This window comes from Pteronotus mesoamericanus, unplaced genomic scaffold (assembly GCF_021234165.1).
Source record: "Pteronotus mesoamericanus isolate MK-2021 breed Mesoamerican mustached bat unplaced genomic scaffold, CSHL_Meso_final contig_164, whole genome shotgun sequence".
NCBI classification, from domain to species: domain Eukaryota; kingdom Metazoa; phylum Chordata; class Mammalia; order Chiroptera; family Mormoopidae; genus Pteronotus; species Pteronotus mesoamericanus.
In genome coordinates this window covers 24,322,670-24,348,370 of record NW_026555065.1, presented here as the reverse complement: position 1 = coordinate 24,348,370, position 25,701 = coordinate 24,322,670, and the positions used below count along the sequence as shown (strand labels likewise).

The window sequence follows — 25,701 nt, the reverse complement described above, 5'->3', positions numbered from 1 at the left end:
AGGCAGTGCCAAGTCCTAGTGCGTAGGCAGGAGCCTCACTGAGGCCAGGCTCGGTGTACCAGACTTGGGGCTGATGGATTTTTCCATGGTCGCTATTTAAAACAGTACCCAGTCCACTTGAATGCATGTGTGCATGTGCACGCAGTACCTATGAAATCAGTGCCCGGTGCTCAAGGGCACTTAGCAAATTAAATGATGTGTTAGAAATGAGGTTGCCACCAGGCACTGAACCCTCTCCAACTTCAAAGAAAGAGTCACTGGGCAGAACCCAGGACTCACTCGGGTGAAAAACAGGAACCTTTTATGAGGGCTGCCCAGGGCACCCGGGTTTTTGCCCTTGACAGCTCCTGGGTCTCCCAGGGCCGCAGGCCACCTTCAGGGTCTGATTGCCTCCCATCAGCCCATTTAGCACCGATCCTGAGACATCAGGAACGGCAGCCAAGCTCATTGCCCACTTACAGCTGGATAAGATAGCAGGGCTGCGAAGACAACTGTGGCCACAAATACCCTGTCTGTGAGGTGATGTGGTGGTCTCCAAAAGGACCAGGCTGTTTTCACAGCTTCGGTCTCTGAGTGTGCAGAAGGAGAAGCATGCGTCTCTGAAATTCAGAATGCATTACAGTGAACACAGGAGCACCCAGAGATCGCGCTGCCCGCCTCACACTGCATCCAGAGGGTGAAGTGTCTAGGAGTTAGAGGTAACTGCTTGTGCTATGAGCCAAGTCAGGAGCAGAACGAGGAAAGAATTGGCTTTGGCTTCTAAGTTTTTGTACTACTTGTTCTTCACAGATAGGCAGTTTGGCTCTACCCCATTTTACAGATGAGAACACCAAGCACCAGAGAGGTGAAGTCACGTCTTTGCCCAAAGACTTTCAGCCAGTTAGTCAGCTAGTGACAGAGTCAGCCTAAAAAACCGTCTCCTTAATTCAAGTCAGGTGGGGTTTCCACTGCTTCATACCAACTGCATTTCTTTTAGGACCTAAATCTGACGGCAGAGATCCTGTGGCCTCTTTCTTTAAAATCTGTGTATGGGTATAGGTGGTGTCTTGCTCACGGTATGAGGCTCAGCCAGTGCTGCTGACTCATTCGATGGACCTTGTCCCCTCTCCTGGGCAGAGCTTGGCGTTAATTCAAACGCTACTGTCAAATCCACCTGCAAGGTAGCAGTAAGCCAGGGGACGCTTGAATGGCAGCAAATGCACCAGCCAGAAAGGACATCACTTACCCTTACCCTCCCGTCAGAGCAATTCCAGTCCTAATTCCACTCTGAGCCTTCCCATTAGGAGGACAAACACTTCTCCCGGGGAAGCTGGGGATTAAGGGCAGAGTGACTGGGTTTAGTGGTCCAATGGAGTCTCATTTTCCATAGGAACTGGTTCCAAGACCTCCTGTAAGGCAAAAATCACACGACGTGAAAATTGCCCTTAAAAATCCTTTCAGACACCCATGAAATACAACAAGCAGACATCTCACTTCTCAGGAAATCCCAGACAGCCCCCGCTTCTCCTTCAGCTTGGAAGAGAGCTCTGTGGCCTCAGCTGAGCAGCAAAGAAAGCCACTGGCAGTCAGGGCCACCCCGGACCAGAAAAACTTATCTTTGAGCGTGCTATGAGGCTGGTGTGAAACGCGGCCGGAAAGGGCTGCCGTGCATGTTCCCACGTCACGCTCACTGCAGGCACCCCATGCTCCCTGAGCGGAGGGCAGGAGACCGTCTGCCACACTGTATCGCCATATATATTTCTCTGTCTTCCCCTGTACATGCCCCCAAACTGAGCTGGCACAGCTGATTTTGTGTAAATTAAGTGGGTGCTCCAGGAATCTCCACCTTAACACGGGTCTCTCGACATGTTGCCACCTTGCACGGCCACTCCTGAATTCCTGACCCACAGAAATGTGAGACAATAGATGTCTGTGGTTTTGAGCCGCTAAATTCTGGGACATTTTGTCATACAGAATACAAATGAAGACTTCCAATACAAGGGGATGCTGGAGAGGCAAGCTAAGGAGAAGAGCAAGTTTTCCAGCAGAGAGCGAGGGAGTCAGGTCTGCCTGGCCGCAGAGAGGTCGCGTTGGAAGGGGTAAGGCTGGCAAAGACGCCAATTAGGACGCTCTACCGTTGTCTAGGCAAAAAAAAAGAAGAAGAAGAAGACGACGACGACACATTAAGACAACACAACAGAGATAGAAGAGTGCTACAAGAGACAGTTCCTAGTAAGAAAGGCCAGGTCTTATTGATCAGCTGGCTACAAATAGTCTTTAAAAAGTAGTAAGATCGGTTAACATTTATGGACAATTTAATATGTACCAAGCACTATTCTAAGTGCTTTACACATATTCACACATTTAATGCTCACAACACACTCATGATAGATACTATTGTCATCTCATTTTACAGATGAGAAAACTGAGGCACAGAAAAGCGTGTGACCTGCCCAATGCCATTCAGCGGGTAAGCAGCAGAGCCTGGGCTCAAACCTGGGCAGCTGCGCCTTTAACTTCTCACTGGGCTTCCTGGGGAGGGATCAGAGAGAGAGAAAGGGAGGGGCAGGGTGGGACAGGGGTGAGCTCTCAGGTTTCTAGTCTGGGCAACTGAATGCAGCCTTACCCAAAGTAGGAGCAGATGACTTGACTTGAAAGAAAGACAGTACATCACCAATCACCTACTAATTCCCTGTGTACCTCATAGGAGCTGCTAATGGGCTCAACTACAATCCAGCACGTGAAATGTAGAATAACATCCGGACGTGGCACCAGGCCGCACTTCTACCACACTCCAGTAAAAATAAACCTCTCTGTCCAAATATAGAGTGGTTAGAAGTGCCATGTTTTACAGGAGAAGAGGCAGTTATTTGGCATTAAAAATAGACAAGTTTTGGCTTCCCTGCAGATCTGGGCAACTGCACTGCAAGTTTCCAAGTGGAAACCCAGAAGGATGGGGTAGGCCCCCCTCAGACTGACTCAGCTATTTAAAAGGCCCAACAGAAAATTGCGGCCCTTTTCTGGGCCTCAGTTTACTCACCCATAAAATGAAGAGGTGAGACAAGACAGTTCAGTGTCATTTCAAGCTCTCACTGTCTATGAGCGGGGGCGCTGGAGTCTAAAGCTTGTCCTCAGAGAGCCAACAGCTTCCTAAATCATGGGGCCCAGCACGGGCAAGGCAAGTTGGCCCTCTGGCTCTCAGCTTCCTGCTGACAGGACCAGGGGTGGTTTTCCCCAAGGATTTTCAGTGCTCTGTCAAGAGCTTTAAATTACCCTCTTGAGTCAGACACATTGTTAACCCACAAAGAAAAGCAAGCCAGGAAGTCCCCCTACAACTAGCCTACCTCCTAAGATGCTCCAGCTTGACAGGGGTGGGGGCGGACGAGGGCATGGGCAGGTCCTTTGCACACGCTCCCTCTAGTCTTTCGAGGCGGGCGCAGCTGTATTTTATACATGGGAGAACTGACAGCTCCGAGAGGTTACATAACTTGCCTAAGATCATTCAGCTGGTGGAGGCTGGAACTGGAGCCAAATCTAGGTCCAGATTCAAGGCCCGTGTCTTTCCACCTCCTGGGGCCTCTGCTGCGCTGCTTATTGTGTGGTCAGAAGGCTCTTCTCTGCTCCAACAGGGGAAGGGAAGTCCCGACAAGCTGGGAGCCTCAGGGGCATCTCAGGATGGCAGCGGAGACACGAGTTGGGAGTCTCAAATTCCCTAATGGGTCCCCTTGCAATTGTACCACACCTTGAAACAGACCAGCTTTGCTTTAAATGGTTTTATTAAAAACGGTACCAATTGATGAAGGGAAGACACACACACACACGCACGCATGTGAAGAACAGAAAGCCAAATACTCTGTACAGGTTAAAAACCAATGGGTCCCCATTCCCCTCCCTCTTTCCCTGTCTCTCTCCCAGAGGCAGGGTGCCTAGAACCCAGGGAAGCTGATCCAGGATGGACAAAATGCTACATTCTCACTGGGTCTCCCCTGACAGCCCCACGGACCCAGGGGTGGGTCCCGGCTGGGCGACGGTCACAGAGCAGGGAGAGGTGCTGGCCACCTGTGCAGAGGGGCCCTGTGAACCTAGGCGCCTGCACAGGCACATCTCCGGAAGCGCTGGCCTTTCCCTGCCATTCCCTCACGGCTCTAAGTCCTCCCTAGCCCTGAGGGGCCTGCCTGCCCACTCACTGCCCAGTGTCCCCAGGAGGCTTCACAGGCTGATGTTAATCCTTTCCTGGGACAATTCTGGCCTAGGTGGCCGGCTGCCAAGGGCCCCTGCCTACACACAGAGGGGCCCTGAGCTCCCTCTGGCCTGGGCGGCAGCACTGGTTCACAGAAGCCCTGAGGGCAGTGGCAATTTAAGCCTCCCTGCTTCTGCTGCTCTCTGCTCGCCCTCCCCATTCCTCGACCAGTCCCAGCAAAAGACGAGCTTTCGTGGGGCGGCGTACGCCTTGCTGACTAGGACAGTCAAGGGGGTCCACAGCCTCCTTCCCAGAAGACTTCAGGCAGATGAAGGCCCTAGATGGGCCATCACAATCACCCTCCCTGCCATGCCCAGTCAGAAGCCACCCTTGGCCAGGGCCTGGCTAATGCGGATGGTGAGACAGGACAGCGGGGCCCCTCAGACACTGCGAACATGCCTGCCACATAAGCTCTGGAAACAGACCTACTCCCCTAGGGGTTTGGGGAGGTCACTGGGAGGTGATCTTTTTCTGCCTCAGATTGAGCAAGAGAAGGCCATGGGGACAGCTCTCCGGCTGCCCAGTCTTTGAAGCAGGCAAAGCCGGGCCCAGGCCCAGTCCTCCAACTGGCTGGGGAAGTCAGATGTCTGGCCTGGGGGGTTCCCTCCCCAGTCCTGTTCACAGGCTTCCAGAAACCCCTACTCAGGGGTTCTGAATTGGAAGGGCTGTTTTAACCCTGAATAGCAGGCTTCCCTTCCTCTAGGGCATTTCTACAATGGGGAGGGAGGTTGGTTTCCAGTCCCTCTCCCACCCCCAACCGTCAGCAAACCACAAAAGCTCCACAAGTCTTCAGCTGGTTACAGGTCAGGACCCAGGTCAGACTCTCCCTCCCTCTAAATCTGACTCTCCACCCCCTCACTGGAGACAGCCAAGTCCCTGGGGGTGGGGGGGTGAGAAGAGGGGGCCCAGGGGGAGGGACAAGTCTCCTGAGGCTGGACCTGAGGAATGTTCGGACCAGCTCACCAGGCAGAGGGGGAAGGGGCCCGGGTCCAGATCACTAGGCCAATTAAAAACAGCCAGCCAGGAGGAACCTCTCTCCCTCCTGGGGATATTCTGCTTCTGTGAGTTACCTCCTGGGTTTTCTAGGGGAAGGGGAAGGGAAAGGGGGGAGGTTTTAAATTTGCCCTGGCTTGCTTAGGATATAGGTGAGTGAGTTCTTGGCTTCACAGAAGATGGAGACAGTGCAGTCAGACCATCTTCCACCTGGCCCCAGGCTCAGCGCTCAGATGGGCTTGTCAAACTCTGGGCTCAGTTCTCAGGACAGGCCCTCCTGGGCCTGGCGGGGTCCCTGAAGTGGGTGGCTTTGCCTCAGCACCGAAGTATAAACCATTTATTTGCTCTCTCACTCAGCTCAGGTGGAAAGTCTGCCAAGAGGGGTTAAAAATGGTTGACAGAAACAATCCTGGGTTTCTTGTGTGTTCCAGTCAAGCATATACCAGCAGCCTGCCTGTCACAGCCTTGGTCAGGGAGAGGGGAAAACACCACATGTCCTCTGCACATCGTAAGTGGTACGGAGACACGCAGGGAAGGCTGGATTTCACAATGGTCAGCGCGTTCCAGAGCCAGTCCTCATGCCTGTTCTCTGGGTTCCTTCTTGTAAGCAAGAACTCATCTTCTTAGCAGACAAACCATGGTACACACCCTGAGAATATAATTCTGGCCAAGAAGAGGTAACACCTCCAGAACATCTAAGTAGAATAAAACAAAGGCTTTTGCAGTTTGAGGTCCTTCTCCTCAGGGCCACCGTGAGCCCATGTGGCACCTTCATGCAAATTAGGAAAGGTACCAGTTTTTCTGGGCAGACATAGCCCCTACACAAGGGCATACAACTTAGTGAGCAGAGCACAGGCTGGATTTTAGCCTCTAGTATCTTCCTCTGCAGGTGCCCTTGGGCAGTGGACAACTTGCCCGACATCCAGAAGATCAATGCTTCTTCCTTCAACAGTACTGAGGACCTCCTCTCTGTAGAATCAGAGGAGTTTGGACTTGTTCAGATCTGAGAGTCTACTCTGGACTTCTCCAATTTCCTTGGGTCGCCCGGGGTCTTCTCTGCCCAGGAAAACCATCTTTTCTTTGGGCCTGCTTCCCTGTTTAGCACCAATGTTATCTTTTCTTACATATGCAAAAATTATCATTTAATTTCTAGGTTTTGCTAACCAGATTCTCTGTATTTTCAGATTCCCTGTGTCTGCTATTAGAGCTGGCAGACTGGCTGCTTTAAACTCTCTCCATTAGCACCACAGCAAGGAGAGAAGGGAAGTTCAGAGGCAGCTGGGGGCCTGCCGAGGTCCAGAGCACGTCCTTCTGGCCTGGCGGAGGCTGAAGGAAGACGGGCATGTTGTACCCGGTTTTGACGGTTCTGCACTCTCACCGTTATCTGTTGCTCTAAAAGAAGTATTTCAGCTGACAAAGTCACGGTGCTGGCTTCTTCCTGCATCATACTAGGTGTGAAAAAGGAATGGGGGTAAGGAGGAGGAGGTATGTAGTTTCCAAGGAAACCAAGGGCTCCAGGTTCCTCTAGGGCTGACTCTTACAGGTGGGATGGCCACGTTTCCCAGTCCCACTGCAGTCCTGCTCCTTCACGCCCTAGCGTGCTGATCCTGGGGGTGGAATGCAGCCTGTTTCTGGGTCTTTGGAAAGAAGAGCTGACAAAGGCACAAGCTTCTGGTGACAGCACGTTGACTGGCTCATTGACTCATCCATGGCTGACACCCAGACGGTTCCAGAAAGCCAGAGGGGGCAGTGGTTCTGTACCTCAGGACCAATCCTGGGGCCTCCAAGTGGGACCAGGTCAGATTTGAGGCCTACGAAGCAGTTTGGTTCACTCTGTGGCATGTTTGAGGGGCCCTTGGAGGAGCCCAACCCTCCCTGAGGTCTGCTGGAGATGCCTGGGGCTGGGCAAGGATCCCTGAGCCCTTGGGGTGGGCACTGGCTGGGCCACATGGGAACCCAGATACAGGCAGGCGGGTCTCGTGAGGTTGCCGCGCTCAGATGGGAAGCCCCTGGCGGGGGCCCTGGTGGGTCAAAGCAGTGTGACTGTCCTGATCTCGGCCCCGTCCGCGGTGGAGGGCAGACAGGCTGGATGGAACCAGGAGTGCAATCCAGTCTCCTATTGCTTAACTGTGTTCCTGTGGATAAACTACAGTCCAGTCGTCAGAGAACATCACTACCCGGTCATCTTCGCCAACTTCTGACTGAAGAATCTGCTTGTCAGAGCCCTTGGGAGGACCCACCATCAGAGACACATCGGCCTGAACTTCGACAGTGTTTGACAAAGGCCCCCATTCCTGGTCAAGGCCCTGAACAGGGGGAAAGGTCCCACTTGGGTATGTCTTATGTACACATAGAGATAAATTTTTTAAGATAAAAACAACAAAAAACAACTTCACAAGACACAGTGTCAGTCCTCGCCGATGTCCTCCTTCCCGCGGTGCCCCATTCGGAGAGGGCAGCCCAGCCTCACCTGGGACCTGCCCCGTTCCTGTTCTCATCTCCATTCAAGGCAAGGTTGTGTAGGAAGAGGAGGATCTGCCACCACACGCGATTTCGGTTCTGCTGGTGCTGAAAGGGAAAAAAAAAATCATGACTCCTAAACGAAGCCTTGGAAGACGCCTTATCATTTCCAATAAAAATTCAGATCGACATGTCTGGGGGCAGCACTTTAATCCTATCAGTACAGCAGACTTGGGGTGGGGGGGACGAGAGAAGTGGCGATGAGGGGGAGACAGATAGTTGAGTTCTCTGAAAACAATTGCAGTTTTAACATTAAAAAGACAAGACCAAGCTCTTTATGCATGGTGCACAAGAGGATTAAACTTTTTCCCCTGCTTGCAGGATTTTCCAGAGTTTAGCCAAGTGCTGCTTTTAATCAGATTGGCTCCTGAGCCCCTCAAACCTCAGCTGCATGAACAACAAACTTTCTTCAGAAAGAAAGAGAAGTGCCCCCCTCCCTCCCCCACTCCATAGTAACACAGAGAACAAGGGGGAAAAGGGGGGAGCCTCCATCTGCAAGTGATTTGACACTGTGAAGGTCAAAGGGTTAATCTTCAATTTAAACCACACTGCTGAGGCAGCAAAAATCTGATTTCATCCAGTGCAAACACGCACACAGACAGACATACACACACACACTTGTGCGCCCGCCCTCTCTCCCTTCCCAGCATCTCCAGCTCAGCACTGCCCTTTTTATAGCTGCTCTTGACAGTAAGCCATAAATAACCCCTCTTGGAGCTCTTTCCTACTGACTGGAGCCAATTAAACGTTAAGCAAGAACATACTTGAAAACAAAACAAAAACAAAGAATGCACACTACTCTCTGGAGGTTATCCCAGGTCCTACTGTCAGGCAGGGAAGCTGGGGGCAAAGGTCAGGGGTCAGTGGCTCAGAGGATTGTGGCCGGTGCCCCACCCACACAGGTACCGGTTCCCTCAGGCCAGAAGAGGCCCGGAGGGGACGAGGGGTGCTGGAAGAAGTGGTCTTTGTTCTCCCTTTGTCTGCCAGGGCAGGAGGACTGGGCTGGGGCCCTCTCCACAGGGCTCTCAGTGGACAGGGGAATAAAAACCTAGTGTGCAGAAAGAAACCGACACAGGCTGGACTTGGATTACCTTGCACGGGCCCAGGCAGCAAGCACGTTTGTGTCAAGGGCAGGGCGGGGCGGGGCGGGGCATGGGGCTGGAGCCCTCTCTTGGGCTGCCTTTAACCACCACTGCCCTGGTCACCACCGGGAGACTCCCAGTCAGACGGGAAGAGGACAGGGGAAGTCAGAGGCAGAACTGGAAAGTGAGTCCGGGTCTCCTGACACCCAGAGCTTCACAAGTACATCTGGCCCAGGACAAGCACACGGGTTGCTGGGTTCCCTTTCACTCTGCCTTAGGCCACGAAGAGATAAGAGCAGGGTGTCCGCTCAGGCCGATCTCAGAGCCCTGCCAAGCCAGAAGAGAATACCCGATGCCTGTGGCAACAGGGTTCTTCTTTCCCCTGTGGAAGGGAGGCTGGAAAACCCAGAAAGGTGGCGGCACGGCTGCTGCTGGGAGGGGCAGGGGAACGGGGCTGTGCCACGGAGGAGGCCTGGCAGACTGCGGCTGGGAGACTGATGGCTTCCTCGTGTTTTGTAAACAAAGATGAGTAAAAAGAGGAAACACACCCGGCTTAACAAAATCTGGTTACAGTAAAGCAGCGTGAAAATGGACTCCGCTGCAAACCTGAAGACTCAGGCCTGCAGCAGCTGGGCAGAGAGCGCCCCCCCTTCCCCTCCCCAGCTGCTGCCCAGGACAGGTGCAAAGGTCATGTGGTGGAACAGGAGGAGATTCCAGGAAAAAGACTGGTCCCTGGAGAGGCCAGTCTGCTGGAATTCCCAGTCTCCTCAGGTGCCTGTTCGCACAGGCCAAGTAACAATAACAGCCATGATCATAAGAATAATAGTAACGCTGAGCATGCAAGGCTGTTCTGAGTGTTTTACATCTTCCCCTCTCAGAGTGTGGTCCATGGACTGGCAGCTTCAGCATCATCTAGGAGAGCTTATTAGAAATGTAGATCTACTGAAGCAGAATGTGAACCTGTAGCAAGATCTCCAGGCGACTTTGAGACACACTACAGTATCAGAAGCGCTGCTTTACATACTCTGTACAAGAAACTCCTTTGGTGCTCTTAAAAACCCTACAAGGGAGATATGCATTATGCCCACTTCACAGATGAGATCAATGAAAGAGTTGGGTAACTTGGTCACATAGCTGGTAAGTGCCAGGGGCTGGACTAAATCCAAACCAGTTTTGACCCTAGAGCAATGTCCTTACCCATTATGTCTCTGAGTGCCACCACATATACCTTTCTTTACACCAAATCTGACCCTCTATTCTCTCCTTCTCTAAATCATCTCAAAATAGCACAACATCCAGGGAAGGGAGATCACAATTCTATGATTTGGGGCCTGGTCCAATCCCATCCACTGCATGCCTCAGTTTCTCCCAAATTCCCCTACCAGGGCGCTGCCTGGGTAACGCCCTGAGCCTTGAGGTCTCTGGGAATAAGGCAAGGCAACACCCTCACTCCCATCACTGGGGGAGCCAGAAACAGCTATGGGCCGGACAGTGCTGTCAGCCAGGAGGGCTGAGGCCTTGCTGGAAATCACATATAGGCCTAGGCACGGGGGCGGGGGGACGGGGGCGGGGGGCGCGGCACGCAAGCCTACCCTCCGGCAGGGTCTGGGTTCTGTGCCTCTGCCTGTGACAGGCCTCGGGGTTCATGAATTGGCAAGGAAGGCTCTGGGCCAGGAATCAGAGGACTTGGCTGAAGTCTGAGGTCTCCTTTTAGCCTGTCTGTGAGTCCTCACTTCCCCTGTAGGTGACAGGCAGGTTCCCAAGCCTGGCTGTGTCGCAGAGCCCCCTGCGGTAGAGCTGTAAATACAGAGTCCCCGGGTCTCACCCAGGCCAGCTGGGTCCGAACCTCCAGGGAAGGCACCCAAGGAATCTGTATATTGAACAAGCTCCCAGGTGATATTTCTTAAATCAGAAGTAACATTTATTGTATATTTTAGTCATAAAAGTAATACATGTTAACGGCAGAAAATTGGAAAATACAAGAAATTAGAGGAGAAAATAAAATCATTCATGATCCTATAGCCTAGAAGAAAACACGTCTTGATTTGGTGTTTTCTTCACTCTCTTTCAACCTTTTCCCACCAGAGTAATGACTTGGCCAAGTCAGAGGTAAGTCCGGCCCAGGTGGTACTACAGCAGCCAGGCCACAGACAGGCATTTGGAAACCACTGAGGTGCTTTCCAACCCTAAGGTTTGGTGATTCGGAGTTTGTCATCCACAATTATCTTCAAGATTACAACTCAGAGCTCCAACAACTGAATCCGGTTAGCCTGGTGAAGGGTCTGGGTGGGCCTGGAGAACAGGCTGCCTCATACAGAGTTAGGCTGGCGGCTGCAGCAGCCGTGAGACCAGCGAGAGCAGGCCAGGGAAGCCGCCTACAGCCCCAGCAGCCCTTTCTCTGGGCATGAGCGGATGCTACACGTATCCCACTCAGCCTCCTCCCGCCACAGGGCAGGCCCCACAAGGCCCTGTTCTGAAAGGAAACCAAGCTGCCTCATATCAAGAGAATCAAAGAATACCCTGATTTTGAGGAACAACAAAAATATTTTTTAAAAAATTAAACAAAAGGGCCTGACTAGAAAGGGAAGAAAAAGGACTTGAAGGGAGGCCAGCGAGAAACAGTGCGGAGGAAGGAAACGAACATTCACCCAACAGGATGAAGTATACAAAGACACCAGAACACCAGAGAACATGGATCCTTCCAGAAGAGGGTGTGGAGAAGGGGAGAAGAAAGAGGGAACCAGGAAAGAGTGTGCTTGGCCTCTGACTCTTGGTACTTGGCACAGCACCCAGCACCTAATCTCAGATCAATGAGTGCAAACCCTGGAACAAGGCCCAGCTCTCTCAGACTAGGCTTGGGCACCCCTCAAGGTACGGGAACCTGCAAAGAGTGGGTATTCCCAGAAGGCATAGTCAGGGTGCTCTCAAGACTAGGGGGCCAAGCTATAGGACCTGGGAAGCCGGTGGGACTTTACGCTTACACCAGAGGTGAATTTCAGAGGTGCTGAAATTCAGAGTCTAGAGGGTAGGACCAAGGTATGGAGGTAAAGAACTGAGGTGAATGCCCAAGGGAAGGGGTTCAAACATGGTGGGTAAAAATATTCTCTTCAGCTAAGAGAGCACAACCAGGCATTAGAGGCCTAGGGTTGTCCTTTGACGCAGTCCCACTTTCTTGCTGTGGTCAGAGGATGCAGGCGTCAGGTGACAAGTGCTCCAGTCACCCCCAGTGTGTGCAAGGCACTCTCACCAAACAGGCGTTTATCCTGTATAACAGGGAACTTGTAGGGACACACAGTAGGTACTTAACAAGTACACATTGGACTGACTACAGAAAAGTTAGCCTTGCAAGATAACCTACTTGTCTGAAGCCAGGAACAACTGATGTCTGGCCAGGTCTAAAGATGTACTAGATGTGATAGTATCAGCCTCTTGCTTGGGGAGAGGCCCAACTAGTAAAAGGTCTTTTTTTTTTTAAAGCTAGCTGTGGTGTCTGACATGGTTGGATTACACAAATCAAACTCTGTTTCATCCCAGGTGGCCTCTGCCCTTAAGCACAAAGAGTATTGCCTGCCCTCCCCAGATAAGAATCTCCCCCTGCCCCTCCCCTTCGGATCCAATTCACACCCTGGGAGGGGGGGAGAGTTGTCACCAGCGACCAGATGCTCTAGCAACAACTAATACACCCCAAAGAATTAGAGGAAGAAACAAGGCTACGCTGTGGCCCTGCTTTAAAAGAACCCTGAAAATTTACCAAACAGATAGCAATTTATTATATCTCCTACTCCGAACAAGAGTACTTCCTTATCGTCCCGTTTGCTCCTCACAAAGATCTGGGACACAGAAGGGCAGGTATTATCAGTCACAGACAGGGAAGCAAAGGCTCAGAAGTTACCCCAGGCAAATTAGTTGAGATAGGGGGTTATTGAGACCTCCTGACTTCTCACTCCACAGCTATGTTCTTTCACTAAAATATTACAGTGTGTTTATTCACATTATGGAAAGAGCATTAACTTTTCAAAATGAATCACAACTCAACTGCTTCCCTAGTATGTTTAAAGACATTGTTTCCAGATCATTAAGTATTTAGTAAGGATGCTGTGGACCAGAAAAAATAAACCTTTCAGAGGCAGAACTAACTGAAGATCAAACAGAAATAAAGCTGAAACTGGTCTGAAATTATAACTTCAGATCATGTTCTGAAACCATGCTCGGTTTCTTTAAAACGCAGAACCGCACATACTCTGCTTTATAGGGAGACACGCACTCCACAAAATGGCATTTTCCTACCTTTTCCCTTTCCACCATCATACTCTAACCCCACCCTGGCAGGGCCAAAGGAAAAGAGTCTTGCTGGTGAGAAACAGGAATGGAGATAGGGGAGACTTCAGGAAAATTCCACTCGAAAGAAGTTGGGAAGATACTTTTGTTCAATTCAGCAAGCTTTTATCAAGCACCCAACTGAGCTAAGGGTTATGAAGGATACAAAGATGAGCAATATCAACTCTGCCCTCAATTAATTTACAGTCTGAAGGGGAGAAAAGCAAGAACACAGAGTCAGTGTGGAAGGAGGTGGAGCAGGGTCAGGCCAGGAAGCAGGCCCCCGCCACGCTCTCACGGTCCAGCACGTGCTCGCGGAGGAGCCGGGATTGGGGGGGTGGGGGGGAAGGCCATGGTCTTAGGATCAATCAGATCTGTATGGCCTCCAACTCTGCCACTTGGAGTATAACCTGGGCATGTTACCTCGCTCCTCTGAATCTCACTTTCCTAGAAGACGGTAACACTGGCATCTAGAAGTACAAGGTGGCGGTGGTGATCCAGTGAATAAAACCTGTGTAAAGCAGGGGACCTGGTGGCTGCACTAAGCAAGCTCACCTCTCCTGGTGAGCGCAAGTGACACCCGGGCCCACGTCCTTTGCCGAGTTCTTCCCTCAACACATTCTGTTCAACTTGCCTGTCCAGGAGCACTATCTTCTGAGCAGACTCATCAAGTCCTGGGGAAATCCCTGACTTTCCATCTGAGATAGGCCTCGGCAGCCAGGGCAGCAGGACTCAGAATTCCAGGCTGCCATGCTGAGCCAGGGATTCGGAACCCCGTGGGGCAGTCCCTCGAGCCCAGTGGGCCCACTGTCCCAGAGTGCTTCTGACCCAGATACCCAGAGTGAGCAACAGAATGACAACATGGAAAAGGAAATACTACTCCTCGCCAGAGCTTTCTCAGCTCAGCCAGCAGTGCTAACAGGACATTGAAGCCACAGGCCACCACCATGGCAAAGGGCAGCCTGGGGCCAGAGGGTTTTCAGTCAAAGACAGGAGGACTTCCTCTGATGTAACTGGAAGCCACCGCCTTCAGCCACTTCTGGCTAGGGACAAGGGCCAGGCTTGTGGACCACCCAGGCCCCTCAGAGCCCTGCTCTGCACTTCCGTGGCCTGGAGGTAGGAGCTGCTCGGCGCGGCCCGTACCTGACTTCCCCGGGGATGGTTCTGTGCTTCAGATTCCCTCAGTCTGTGTACAGCTCCATCAAACTATCAGGAAAACTCTTATGAGCTCAAAAGGAACTGCGGTGTGTGTGCGCTGGTCAAAGGCGAGGGAGAGAGGGGACTGAGGAGGTGGCAGACCTGTTGTGGGTCTACAAGGCTGTGGAGGAGGAACCCCAAGGCTCTGATTTCCAACTTGGGGCCTTTGCAGTTGGCTGTTCTTGTCCCCAGCTGGGACTGGTTCCTTGGACAGGACAAGGCAAGCTGAGCATGGAAGATGGCCGGACGCCCCTCCTCACAATTACACAGTGACTGCTCTCATTCTGGTGATGGAAAGTGCCCTCTTGGTTGCCAGATGTGGATTAAAAGGCAAACTAGACATTTTTTTGGTCCTCCTTTTTTAGTATCTCCCCCAAATCCCTCCCCTTGTCACCCCCCACCTCCAAGGGGGGGAGAGAACAAAAGCCAGTTCCCATCCCCATGGTTTGCCTTGGTGGGGAGGGAGTGAACTGTCCCTAACTACATAGCCCTTCTCCTAGAAGAGAGAGAGTAGTCAGGTGCAGAGTTGTGTGGGGAACTCGGCCTCTAGTCAGCCACGCTGATGACTCAGAAGCTAAATATAGTGAGCGATATAAACAGAGCCAGCCGCAGAGCAAACACAGGGCCTCCAAGCCCTTGCACTGGCTCTCACGCACAGCAGCTTTCCACAGCCCCTCCCCCAGCCTCACACTTCCAGGCACTGTCCTAGGTGGACCTCCCACTCCTGGGACAGAGGCGGCTTGTTGGGGCCCCTCTCACTTTAAGGCAAATCTCTGGGGCTCCTGCCCAGGGCTGTCCCATCTAAAGCCTGAACAACCTCACTAGCCACAGTCTCAGCTCCAGAAAACCAGTTAATAACAAGGACAGCATCCTAATGGGTCAGGAAGCAGTCAGGGGCTCCCTGGACAAAGGATCCAGGCTGCTGGCAGAGAAGCTGCTAGCTAATAAACCATGCAAACCACACCTTGGGTACACCTGCCCACAGAGCTCCCCAAGAACTCTAAAGGCAGGTCCAAGCGAAATCCTAAATTCTGCTTTCCCCTACAGCCTGAATAATTTTATGCTATGTTGTATATCAAATCATCATTAAATTTAAGTAATTCTGGTCTCTCTATGTCCAGTCTTGGAATGGAGGAGCTATAAGCAATTAGGATTTGTCCATATATGTGGGGGTACGAGTAAACTAGGGACTGAAGTAAAACTCAGCTGGAATCATTAGAAAAACCCACTCAGGGCTGAACTGGTTCTTGGTTGTCAGCAATTGCTACTTTTTAATCAGGACAAATACCAGCAATGGAATAGACTTTCTTGAGGGTGGATTGTAGGGCTAACCGACCAGAGGCAGGAAGCCTGGCCCGTGGATCAGTTCCCGTTCAGGATCGAGGGCAGAACGATGGGCTGGAAAAGTCTAGAGGCAGAATGGTTGGTCATTTCACTTGTTAAACCCTCTTTTTCCAAACCTTCTAGGTGCTTTCCTCAAAAGAGGTAAAATCATCTCTTAACACATTTCAAAGAGTGTTAAACTGCCCATTCCTTAATAGTTATATGTCTTACAGTTTCTAAAGGGCTTTCACATCAGCTCTGCAAGGTAAATATTAGAAACCAAGGCTCAAGAGAAATGATTTACCTATGAATATAGGACTTGTAAGTGACAGAGATGGGATTTGAACCGGGATCTGACTCTTAAGTCCAGGATCCTTTCTGTGATATTGCAACTAAAGATGGTTTCAACCGAGTGGCTGAAATTTTCTCAGATTTCATTTTCCAGAAAGTCTAATTACTGTTCAGGGAATTTCCAAATCTCACTGCTCTGAATGGAGCCACTCCTTGTCCAAGTGAAAAAGGCATTTCCAACATGAAAAATTCCAACCCTTCTTTAGCTTTACTCAACAGTCTACAGCAGCTACTTTTTTTTGAGGGTTCTTGGCTTCTTAACATTGTCCAAAAATACCCCCACAAATTTAAAGGTAGTGCCATTGGGACAGGAGGCTCTCTCCAGGGGAGGGGACGCCCATTCTTAGGCCCATGCCGCAGGAGACGATGGCAGGGGGGTGGAGGAAAGCTGGGGCTCACTTCATCTGACCAGAGCAGCCATGAGCTCAGGGAGGAAGCAAACCTGCACCTCCTCTTCCCTGCAGGAGCTGGACGGAGGCACCCTCACAGAGCCTGGGTCAATAGAGGTCACAGTCAACAGACCACGAGAGGCCACCTGCTCACAGAGGAGCGAAGAGGGGACCCTTCTACTCCAGGCCCTACCAAAGGAAGGTAGAGTGTGTGACTGGGTTTGGGAAGGCTTTTACCTCCACTCACTCTGCCTCCATTCAACTCTCTTGTTGCTTCGGAGACGCAAAGAGCCGACAGCAAGCACCTCACTGACACTGACCAGCATCCGACTCCTTGCTGGTGGGTCCAGGGGAGCCACCCTGAACTGACCACCAGGCTAGACCTGCATGCTCTTTGAGAAATATGCTGGGAGAGCTTATGGCCAGCGTAAACCGACATCTTTTCCACCTCAGGTCACGCTGATGCACTTGATTTGCCACAATGCCATCCTCTAACACACCACCCCCACCATCATACCCTCTCCCTCGGCTCCAAATCTCCTAAGGAAAAGGTTTCCCTGATACAGAAAAGGAATAACTGAGGTTCAAACCAGGGGCAAAAGACAGAGTTCACGGTCCCTACAAGACTCAGGGATGAATGGCCACTGCTTGGCTCTGGGAAACCATCCCAGATCCAAGGAGAAAGAAGATACCCAGGCCCCCTCAACTTTTGACCACCTCTTGGGTTGTCTTTCGTGGCTCCCTAAACTCAGCCTACAACGACGAGGAATGCCCATGATTCTCTGAGGGGAACGTACAAGGCCAAGGTCCATAGCTGAACAGCTTGGACACGGATTTCTCTGGACATGGCAGGTACAGGGGAGCTCAGGGATGAGCGTGACGGGTGGCGTGAGAAGTGTGAGAACTGGTCAGGGTTATAGAGACAAAAGGAAACAAGCATTAAAGAACACCTACTGTGTGCCTGGAATTTTCACAGGTATTATCTCACTTAAACTTCCCAGTAAAGTTCTGTGGTACTAGCTCAAATTTACAGAAGAGGAAATAGGCTTTGCAAAGTCAAGTGACTTCCTGATGGCTAGTAGGCAGGAAAACTGGTGTTTAAACCTGGGGTTTCTGATTTTATATACTCAAAGTCTAAAGACTTAATCCCAAACCACTTCCTTACTAGGGCTTCAGTTTCCCTGCCTATAATGATGAGGGAGGGGAAAAGGGAAAGAAGATAAAGGATAAGAATGTAGGAGTGCCAGCAGTACTTTTTAGATATGAAATATTAGACTGTAGTTTATGTAATAATTAAGTTCAGAAAATGACTCATTTAAAACTAGCTGCTAAAAGGTCCTGTGTGTGCCATTATCCTAGCCCTTCCCCCAGGGTGAGCTCCTGGTGAAGGTCTGTGAACAGGCTGAGTGGGTAGGAGGGGGTGTTAAGCAAGAGGACTCCACAGACAAAAGGCCTGCTTCTTTGTCATGGAAAATTTGGGAAACCCAGCTCTGAGCTAGAAAGGCTTCCCTGGCCAGCCTCCCAACACTGCAAGGTAGAAGTAGGCAGGTAGATGAGGAGCACAGAGAACTCAGGAGCCAATGTGGGGTGAGGGGCAGAGCAGGGAAGACTCTTTCACAGTGAGCTCTCCTGCTCTACTCCCCTCCTACCTGGCTGCCCTGGCTCTGGCTGAGAGGACAGCATCCTCTCCAGGGCTGAACCATGCCTCAAAGAGGCAGCCCTGGGCTCGGGGAAATGGTGCCAAGCAGCAAAGGACAGGGTCAGGCCTTGGGATAAGGGTCGCCTCCTCCTGTTAAGGACTGCGTCAAGAAGAAAGGGCCCTGGGCTGTGGTCTAGTCCTATTGTCCAGCCGGCTCCCAAGCCCCAAGGAGCTCACCCATCGATGGGGGAATATTCTGGGAAACACCTGTCGAGAGAGACGAGGTCTGTTGGAAATTTTAAAAAGCTGCCTTCCAAACAGCCCTCTAGACCAGTCTGGGAGACCCAGAGGCACGGTGGCCTCCATCAGCTCCAGCATCAGGACTGGGAGCTGGGAGCTGGACCCAGCCGCAGGAACAACCCGGGCAGAGTGAATGGGCAGGAAGGAGGCCAAGGGAAAGAAATCAAGAATCAGAGCGAGTCCACACATGGACTGAAGGGGAAACTCTAAGCCAAGTTTCCACAGAAAAATCAAAGGACAGACTAGAGACTGGAGTTTGGGGCCAGAAGAGGAGGCCAAGCTGCCTTATTATCCTAGCATAAGGCCACCCTCCCTTCCTGATCACTATGGGACTGGGAGAGCCTACCAGGGCCAGTTCTAGATCCAAGTTTCCTTCAGAACCCCTCGGCAGAAGGCACTGACCATATCTAACTCTTGGTGGCCTCTTCTCAGGAGACTCGAAGTCAATTTCTCTTCCCCTGGTCCTCAAGTCAAACCAACTACTACCAACAGCTGTCCTCTGGTCACCTGAAGTGACCCATCTAACCTCAGGGTCTTGCCCAATCATGGTGTTATTTATTGGCCTGATTGCTAGACAGATACAGATACACACACACACTCTCTCTCTCTCTCTCTCTCTCTCTCTCTCTCTCTCTCTCTCTCTCTCACACACACACACACACACACACACACGCACGCACGCACACAATCTCGCGGGCCAAGGACAATGTCCCAGAGGCAGGGAATGTGTTCACTTCCAGGTGCAGTGCCTCCGCTTCAGCAGTGGTTGTACAAGCAGAGATCAGCCTCAGGCTCCTCTCCCTGCCTTGGCAGCCCTCCAGAAAGTCAGCCCACAGAGGAAGGGTTAAATGCCTGGGGGGCGCCCAGACAGGGCTGCAGAGCAGGGCAGCCTCCGGCCCGTGGCACGATTGCTCCTCCAGCACGAGCCTGCCAGCCGCCGCCTTTGTTGACGGACTCTGCCACATGCTCGACTGACACGGACTGCCCCGCCCTGGCGGGGCTGGTGCCAGGCTGCCGGCCAAGCACCCGGCCAAGCGCCCGGCCTCGGGTCTGGAGAGACTCTCTGAGGTACACTCTCCAGAGTCCCAGGCCCCAGTTCCCAGACAGAGACAATGAGGAGCAGCCTCCCCAGCTGGAAAGTGTCAGGTTACAACCGGTTCCACCACTTTCCCCCACTCAGGCCCATCCCTCAACCTTGGTTATTCAGTTCCCATTGCACCTCAGCCAGGCACCCCCAACTGTCCATTTTCACCGCAGCACCCTGAAAATCTTCCCCTTAGGCAAGGGACAATCTCCCAGCCCTGGCCTCAAGAAGACAGAGTTGGTCAAGCAAGGCTGCAAAAAGCCATCTCATTTTCCAGGAAAGAGGGATGGCAGCATCTCCCAACAAACCACTCTTACAGAATCTGAGCCAAGAGCGGGCAGATAACAAACTTGGAGCTCAGGGATGAGGGCAGGCGTGCTCATCCAGTAGGGCCTACCCAGTCCTCAGGAATCACAAGAGTCAAGGCCGAAACTCCAGGACCACATCCTTGAGGTCTGGCAAGGCAGAGTTGCAGAGGGAGGCCCTAGCCCCCCAGCCCCGGGCAGAATGAACTCTCGACCCCCCACCCCACCCCAAGGCCCCATGCCTACTTGCTGCATATGAAGCCGATGAAATTGGTCTGCAATACACTGAAGCTTTCTGGCAATCTGTATCTCTGCTCGATGTTGCCACTGTCCTTCAGGGGGCTGCTCACCAAGGGGCAAGCCTGCAGGGAAACTGGCGGGGAGAGGGAGCCGGTAGCCAGCATTGCCTGCAAAGACAGAGGGCCCACATCTCAGTATTCTCCACAACTGCCCCTTCCTCCCCGTGCCTAACACTCCTGGCAGAGACCTGGGGCTGAGGCCTCATCAGGGCAGTCTGCCAAATTTGGACAACCTGCCTTGCTTGCTGCCTAAGCGTATGAAAGTTGATGCCGGGAGAACACAAGGGAATGGTCCCAGCCTTCCCTTCAGTTCTCCATTCGCTGGCAGTGCCACTGCAAAGGTAGTAAGTGTGCGAGAACATGCCAGCCTTCTGTCCGTATTTACCAAGCTATGCTTGACCACAATTTATTATTCATGTAGCAGCAGGTTGAAGTTCTTCTCTGGGAAAGCACTGGAGGCAGCACTCCAGAGTTCCTGAGCTGAGCAAAGCAAGGCACACAGAAACAGAAAACCAAAACGTGTCTTCACTTTTTAGTGTAGCAGAGGAAGGCTGGTCTCAGGTCTTAAAGCTCTGGACAATGGAACAAAAACTAGGGAGAGAAAACTCCTCAAACCCACAGAATAGCCAACTTCCTCCCTGCAGGCAGTCCCAGGCAAGACCTGGAGATCCGCGATCCACACTTAGGAGTGCTGGCGGTTGAGCTGCCGCTAGGGGCACCCGCCTGCCTCCTCCCTCCTTTTCCCTCGTGCTGCCAGAACTGCTGTGCCAGAATTACCCTACCGGTGAGCTCCCTCTGGGAATAGCTGCAGCGTCTCCCCAATCTGTCCATCAGACCCAGCAAGATAGCCTCTGGACCCTTCCCCTCCCTCCATAAGCTATTGTGCTAAAAGAAGAAATCAGACAGTGTCTAACCTTGCCCTTTTGCCAGAAGAGGGCATATTGCTCATAAAACAAACCATTTAAGTCCACAAATGAAGGGGTCTTGTCCTACTGAGCCTTGGATATAGCCCCTCTGCTGGCATTGAGCCCAGGCAGTCCCAACATCTTTTTCCAGTTCCCCTGCCAAGCACAGAAAGTCCCAAGTGACAACTGGGGGCCACCTTCTGCCTTCAGGAACCTTCTGTCCCAGAACCAGCTGGGTTTTTCCCTTTAGTGTCAACAGCGAGTCACAGAACCCCCAGCCTTCTCCAGAGCAACATTAGCTACTTTATGGAAGGTACATCACTACCAGGGCACAAAGGCGGGACCACACTATGGGCCATAGGATGTAAAAACCGAGGCTCAGGTACCCTCTCTCCAACCCAACAAGACACCATGGACCCAAGGATCCCTCCAGAAAGGGACAAAAGAAAAGAAGCAATGGCAGGGCAATTTGCCCTTTTTGGTGCCCAAGGAGCACAGGTAAGGAGCAAGGACAAACAGACAGGCAGCAGGTGAGAGCTGAGGAAATCAATAGCCCCTGCTGCGCACTTTGGGGAAGGAAATAGCAAAAGGCAGGTTTGGGGAGGGAAAGTCCCCTCTTTTCCCCAAGTCTCTATGGGAGGAGCCCTGAGGCTATGAGCACTCACCATAAAAGAGTCGCTGGGGTTCCTCGGTCACCCCACAAGGCAGCATGACACCCTGGCTCGGGGAGGCTGGACTGAGGGTCTGGGTGGCCTTGTCTTCCTGGCTGGTGGGTCGAAGCCCAGGGCCACAGCAGGGGGTGAGGGGGAAGAGCTGCAGGCGCCTGAGAGGGCAGTCCAGCTGGCTCGGGGCAAACAGGTCAGCAGAGGGCAAGCTCCCGGGTTGGGTCCCCAGCTCATCCTCTGGCTGAAACACATCATCCTCCAGCTCCTCCACACACTGAGGTGGATCCATCTCCCCTGTTAGGGCGTAATAAGGCATCCAGGATGCTATCCCCTTCCAGGCCAACCCTGGAGTGGGAGTCCTAGAGGGGGGTCCTCCCCTCCCCTTCCTTCTTCCCTCTTCTCCCTTCTGATCTCAGGAGGTGGGGACAGGTACTGATGGCTGATAACTCTGGTGATGTAGTACTGCCAAGGGTGACACTCATCCCCAAATGTGGACTGCCTCACTGTTCAGGGACTCTCCACACTTCTTTCCTGAGCCCACCCAGAGCCAACCGCCCCCTCAGCCTCTTCTTCTGACCCAGCTGGTCACAGTCATGAAGTTTGAGCAATAGCAGGGGTATGATCAGCTGCTACAAGCACTCAGGGTACCTGGGGAAATGTCAACAAAACTAGCCTCTGTGAGTGGCTGTGGGAGGGCAGAAGGGTGCTGTGACTGGCTGTACACACAGTGCTCACAACACTCTCTCTCTTTCCCACTCACTGCCCTGAGGAGTAACCAACCACCAAGTCTGAGCTGAGCTCCAGGCTCAGCAATAAAAACAAAACCCAGCCAGCAATTCTAGGGCAGCCAGGTTCCCTCCAAACCTGCTAAGCCCCGCCCAGCTGCCCATCTACTCTAGTCTCCACCCCCAGCTTGCTCAACACAACAAACAGGCTCCCTGGTGTGGTAAGAGTGTGTCCTGGGAGAGAGAGGGAAGAAAAACCCAAATTAGTCATTGCAGCTGCCCTCTTAGCACAGGAGAGCTGTCTGCCCCCCACAGCTTGGCCTGGAGCATAGGCTCAGCATCCAGCAAAGTAGCCGGACTCCCCCAGCTCAGTCTACTCACTAGTCTCCATGACTTCAAATCTTTCCCCACTGCCTACCATTCCTGCCAGTGCTGAACCTGAGATTGGTACATCCTGCCTCACAGGAGGAAGTGAAATTTGGCCCTTTCTCTGTGACCTCACTCACTGCCTATACTACTCAGGTTGTTGATATGAGTTTCTTGGTAATAAAGAAGTTTCTCTCGCTTCACCTGATGACTCTTGGAAGTCTGACCTTGGAGCCACCTAGCATCTTGAGTTCCCAACCCAGCCCCCTACACACACACTAGGAACCCCATAGGCCCCTGGAGCATCCAGAAGCAACAACCACCTGAATGGTTAAGGATACAGAAGGACAATTTTTGTCACTGCCAGATTCAACTAGAGATCCCCTGGGAATTCTGCCTCCCAGCCTACTGCTTTGAAGAACAAGCCAAATGGTCTGTGGGTTGGTGAAGTACTTAAAGAAATCTCAGTTGAATTCAGAAACCCTGGCTTTCCCAAATCCAAGTTGTCTCTCTGAGATGCTTGCTTCAAGTCCCCCTCCATCCCATCTAGTCTTGGAGCTATGGTTCTATCTCTGCCTTCTTCCCTGGAGAGTGAGATGCCCACTTGGATGGCAAAACAGGCACCTGGTGTTCTTTGAATAGTGTTTCCCAAAGCGGGGGTGGGAGAACTCCAGCTTATCAGCACCAGGAAACAAAGTTTCCTGCTGAAAAGACCAAAGGCTGTCCTGCCAGTCACCTGGCAAGGGCTCCCCTCCTGCCCTTCAACCTCCTCTTGGCAAGCTGGCAATCCCAACCTAAGAAGGGGCCCTCCAAAGCCAATCACAAGCAGGACTCATTGTCTTGGTTCTTCCTTTGAAGCCCATTACCTCCCCCTCCCCCTCTCAGCAAAGCCCTAAAGTTCAACCTCTGCTTGGCCTGGATAGTGGGGGAGGTACAGCCAGAGGGTGTGGCTCTGCCAGCCTGGGGACCCTTCCCACTCTCTACAGAAAAGGAAGGTGGAAGCCTCCGGGGGGGTGTTGGGCATGGTCAAGTGTAAAGTGGGATACAGTGGAGAGACAGACCCTCTCTCTTCTCCCCCTCCCCAGACCTGAAGAGGTGATGTCCATACTGGTAGGAGGAGCACTTCCTGAGAACATTGCTAGGGAAGGCTTTACTCCTAGCAAGGAGAACTAAAGCCGCTGTAGCCAACCCAGCCGCCTTGGGCTCTAACAGGGATGCTGAACTTAAGACTCCTCCTCCTAGGAGAAGGCGGTAGACAGACACTCTGAACCTCGACAGGGTCTAAAATCTGGGAATGTGTATACACACACACACTCTCTCTCTCTCTCCCACACTCACACAACACACAGCAGACCTGGGTGACTCCAGGAGAGAGTCTCAGCCTCCGAGTCGTGATGCCAGGGCTCCGCGCCAGGGTCCAGCGTGACGAGCACTCGGGGGCTTGGCGCCCAGACTCAATTGGGAAGGAGGGAAAAGCCCAGCTGTTAAGGAGAGGGGCCTTCAGACTCCGCAAGGAGGCAGGACGCCCCACAACTCTCTGCCCTACCCCAAAGTAAGATCCAGAGGCCGGGCGGTTCTCTGGCGACCAGGTGGACTGAGCAGTGCACTGCAGGTTCCCCTGCCCACCTGGCCCCAACTCCTTGGACTCTCAAATGCTGCCACCCCCAAGATGCCTCGTGGAGCAGCGCACCTAGATGTGGATTCTGCACCCCGTTCCCGCATCCCAGCGCCCCAGTCCTTCATGGTCACCCCAGACACCCGCAGCCCAACCCTTCCCGGGCCCCCACGCGCAGCGCGACTCCTCTCCCCACTTCCCCGAGGAGGTGCGATCCAACTCCGCCTGGCTCCCGGCCGCCCGGGCGCTCACCGGGCTGTTGCGGGAAGCGGGAGGCGCGAGTAGGGGCTGCAGCGGCTGCGGGCGGGCGGGCGCGGAAGGAGGCCACTCCGCACCGCGCGGTATTGTTTCCAAAATACGCCCGCTCCGGGCATCCCGCAAACAGCTGATGAGGCCCCGCCTCCAGCGCGTCACGCCGACGGCTGGCCAATGGTGAGTGAAGCCCCAAGTCCCGGGCTGGGCGGCTGCCAGGGACGGTCAAAAATGTACGAACCTTCCCTTGGAAATATTGCAAGGGGCCGAGCAAAATTCTGACCCGCGCCAGAAACGCAACTGGTGCGTAGTTGTCCTCGCAGATTCCGTTCCTAACACAGCCTCTGGAAGCGGAGGAGGGTCCCTGAGCCCTTTCTATTAGGAGCGAGCGAGGGGGCGCCAAAGTGACTTTTGTCTTCTTTCTCGGGGAATGGGCTGAATAAATACGGCATTCAGACAGGGAGGGGCAGGGGAGGCAGCAAAGAGCTTTCAGACGCGACTGGCAGCGTACAGTGGGTGCAGGTGTGGGTCCCTGTGGATCCTGGCCTGGTGGCAAAGCCCCCTCCCACTTACCGAGCGAGTCAGGGAAAAACTCCAGCTCCAAAACTGTAGGAATCCTGAGAACATGTGTTTAGTGCTGTTACTGAGTGACTTTCAGATTAAACACATCCAAAGGGACCCTTAGGTCCTCTATCTTGACTGGGCGTGGACACTTACAAAATAAGCATCTGGCTGACGAGAGGAAAGATCAAGAACGCAGAGACTACTTGGATCGTTGACACACATCTTGTTTATGGCGTTATCCAGAAGTGCTGCTGGTGCTTCCAGGAGAGCAAGGTGTCCTGCAAATCGCATACTATCGGTTAGGGAGTCTGTGGACTATTCCACAAACATTCATTAAGCACCTGCACTGTGCCAGGTACTGGGCTGGGTACCAAAAACCTGGTGTCTGCCCTCAGAAAGCTTACAATCTCCTGGGAGAGGTAGACCTGAAAACAATGGAAAGCAGTATGAAAGAAATGTGTTAATTTCCACGACACAAACATTCAGAATGCAAAGACTGGCCGAAGCCTCAGGGAGATGGCTTTCAAATTGCACCTTGAAGGATGAGGACATTTTTCAAGACGAAAACCATAAAAAACAGCCCACGCTTAG

The 25,701-nt window shown here is 52.6% G+C and overlaps 1 protein-coding gene across 1 annotated transcript; it reads right to left on the bottom strand.

Annotated features, from left to right (window-relative positions):
• Positions 1 to 5,217: 5,217 nt before the first annotated feature.
• On the bottom strand, positions 5,218 to 24,668 carry BMF (Bcl2 modifying factor). Its single transcript, XM_054565595.1, is given in 6 exon segments — positions 5,218 to 7,780; positions 19,966 to 20,126; positions 21,589 to 21,882; positions 24,034 to 24,120; positions 24,123 to 24,184; positions 24,547 to 24,668. Coding segments are annotated over 6 exon segments (828 nt in total). The 3' UTR covers positions 5,218 to 7,678.
• Positions 24,669 to 25,701: the final 1,033 nt, after the last annotated feature.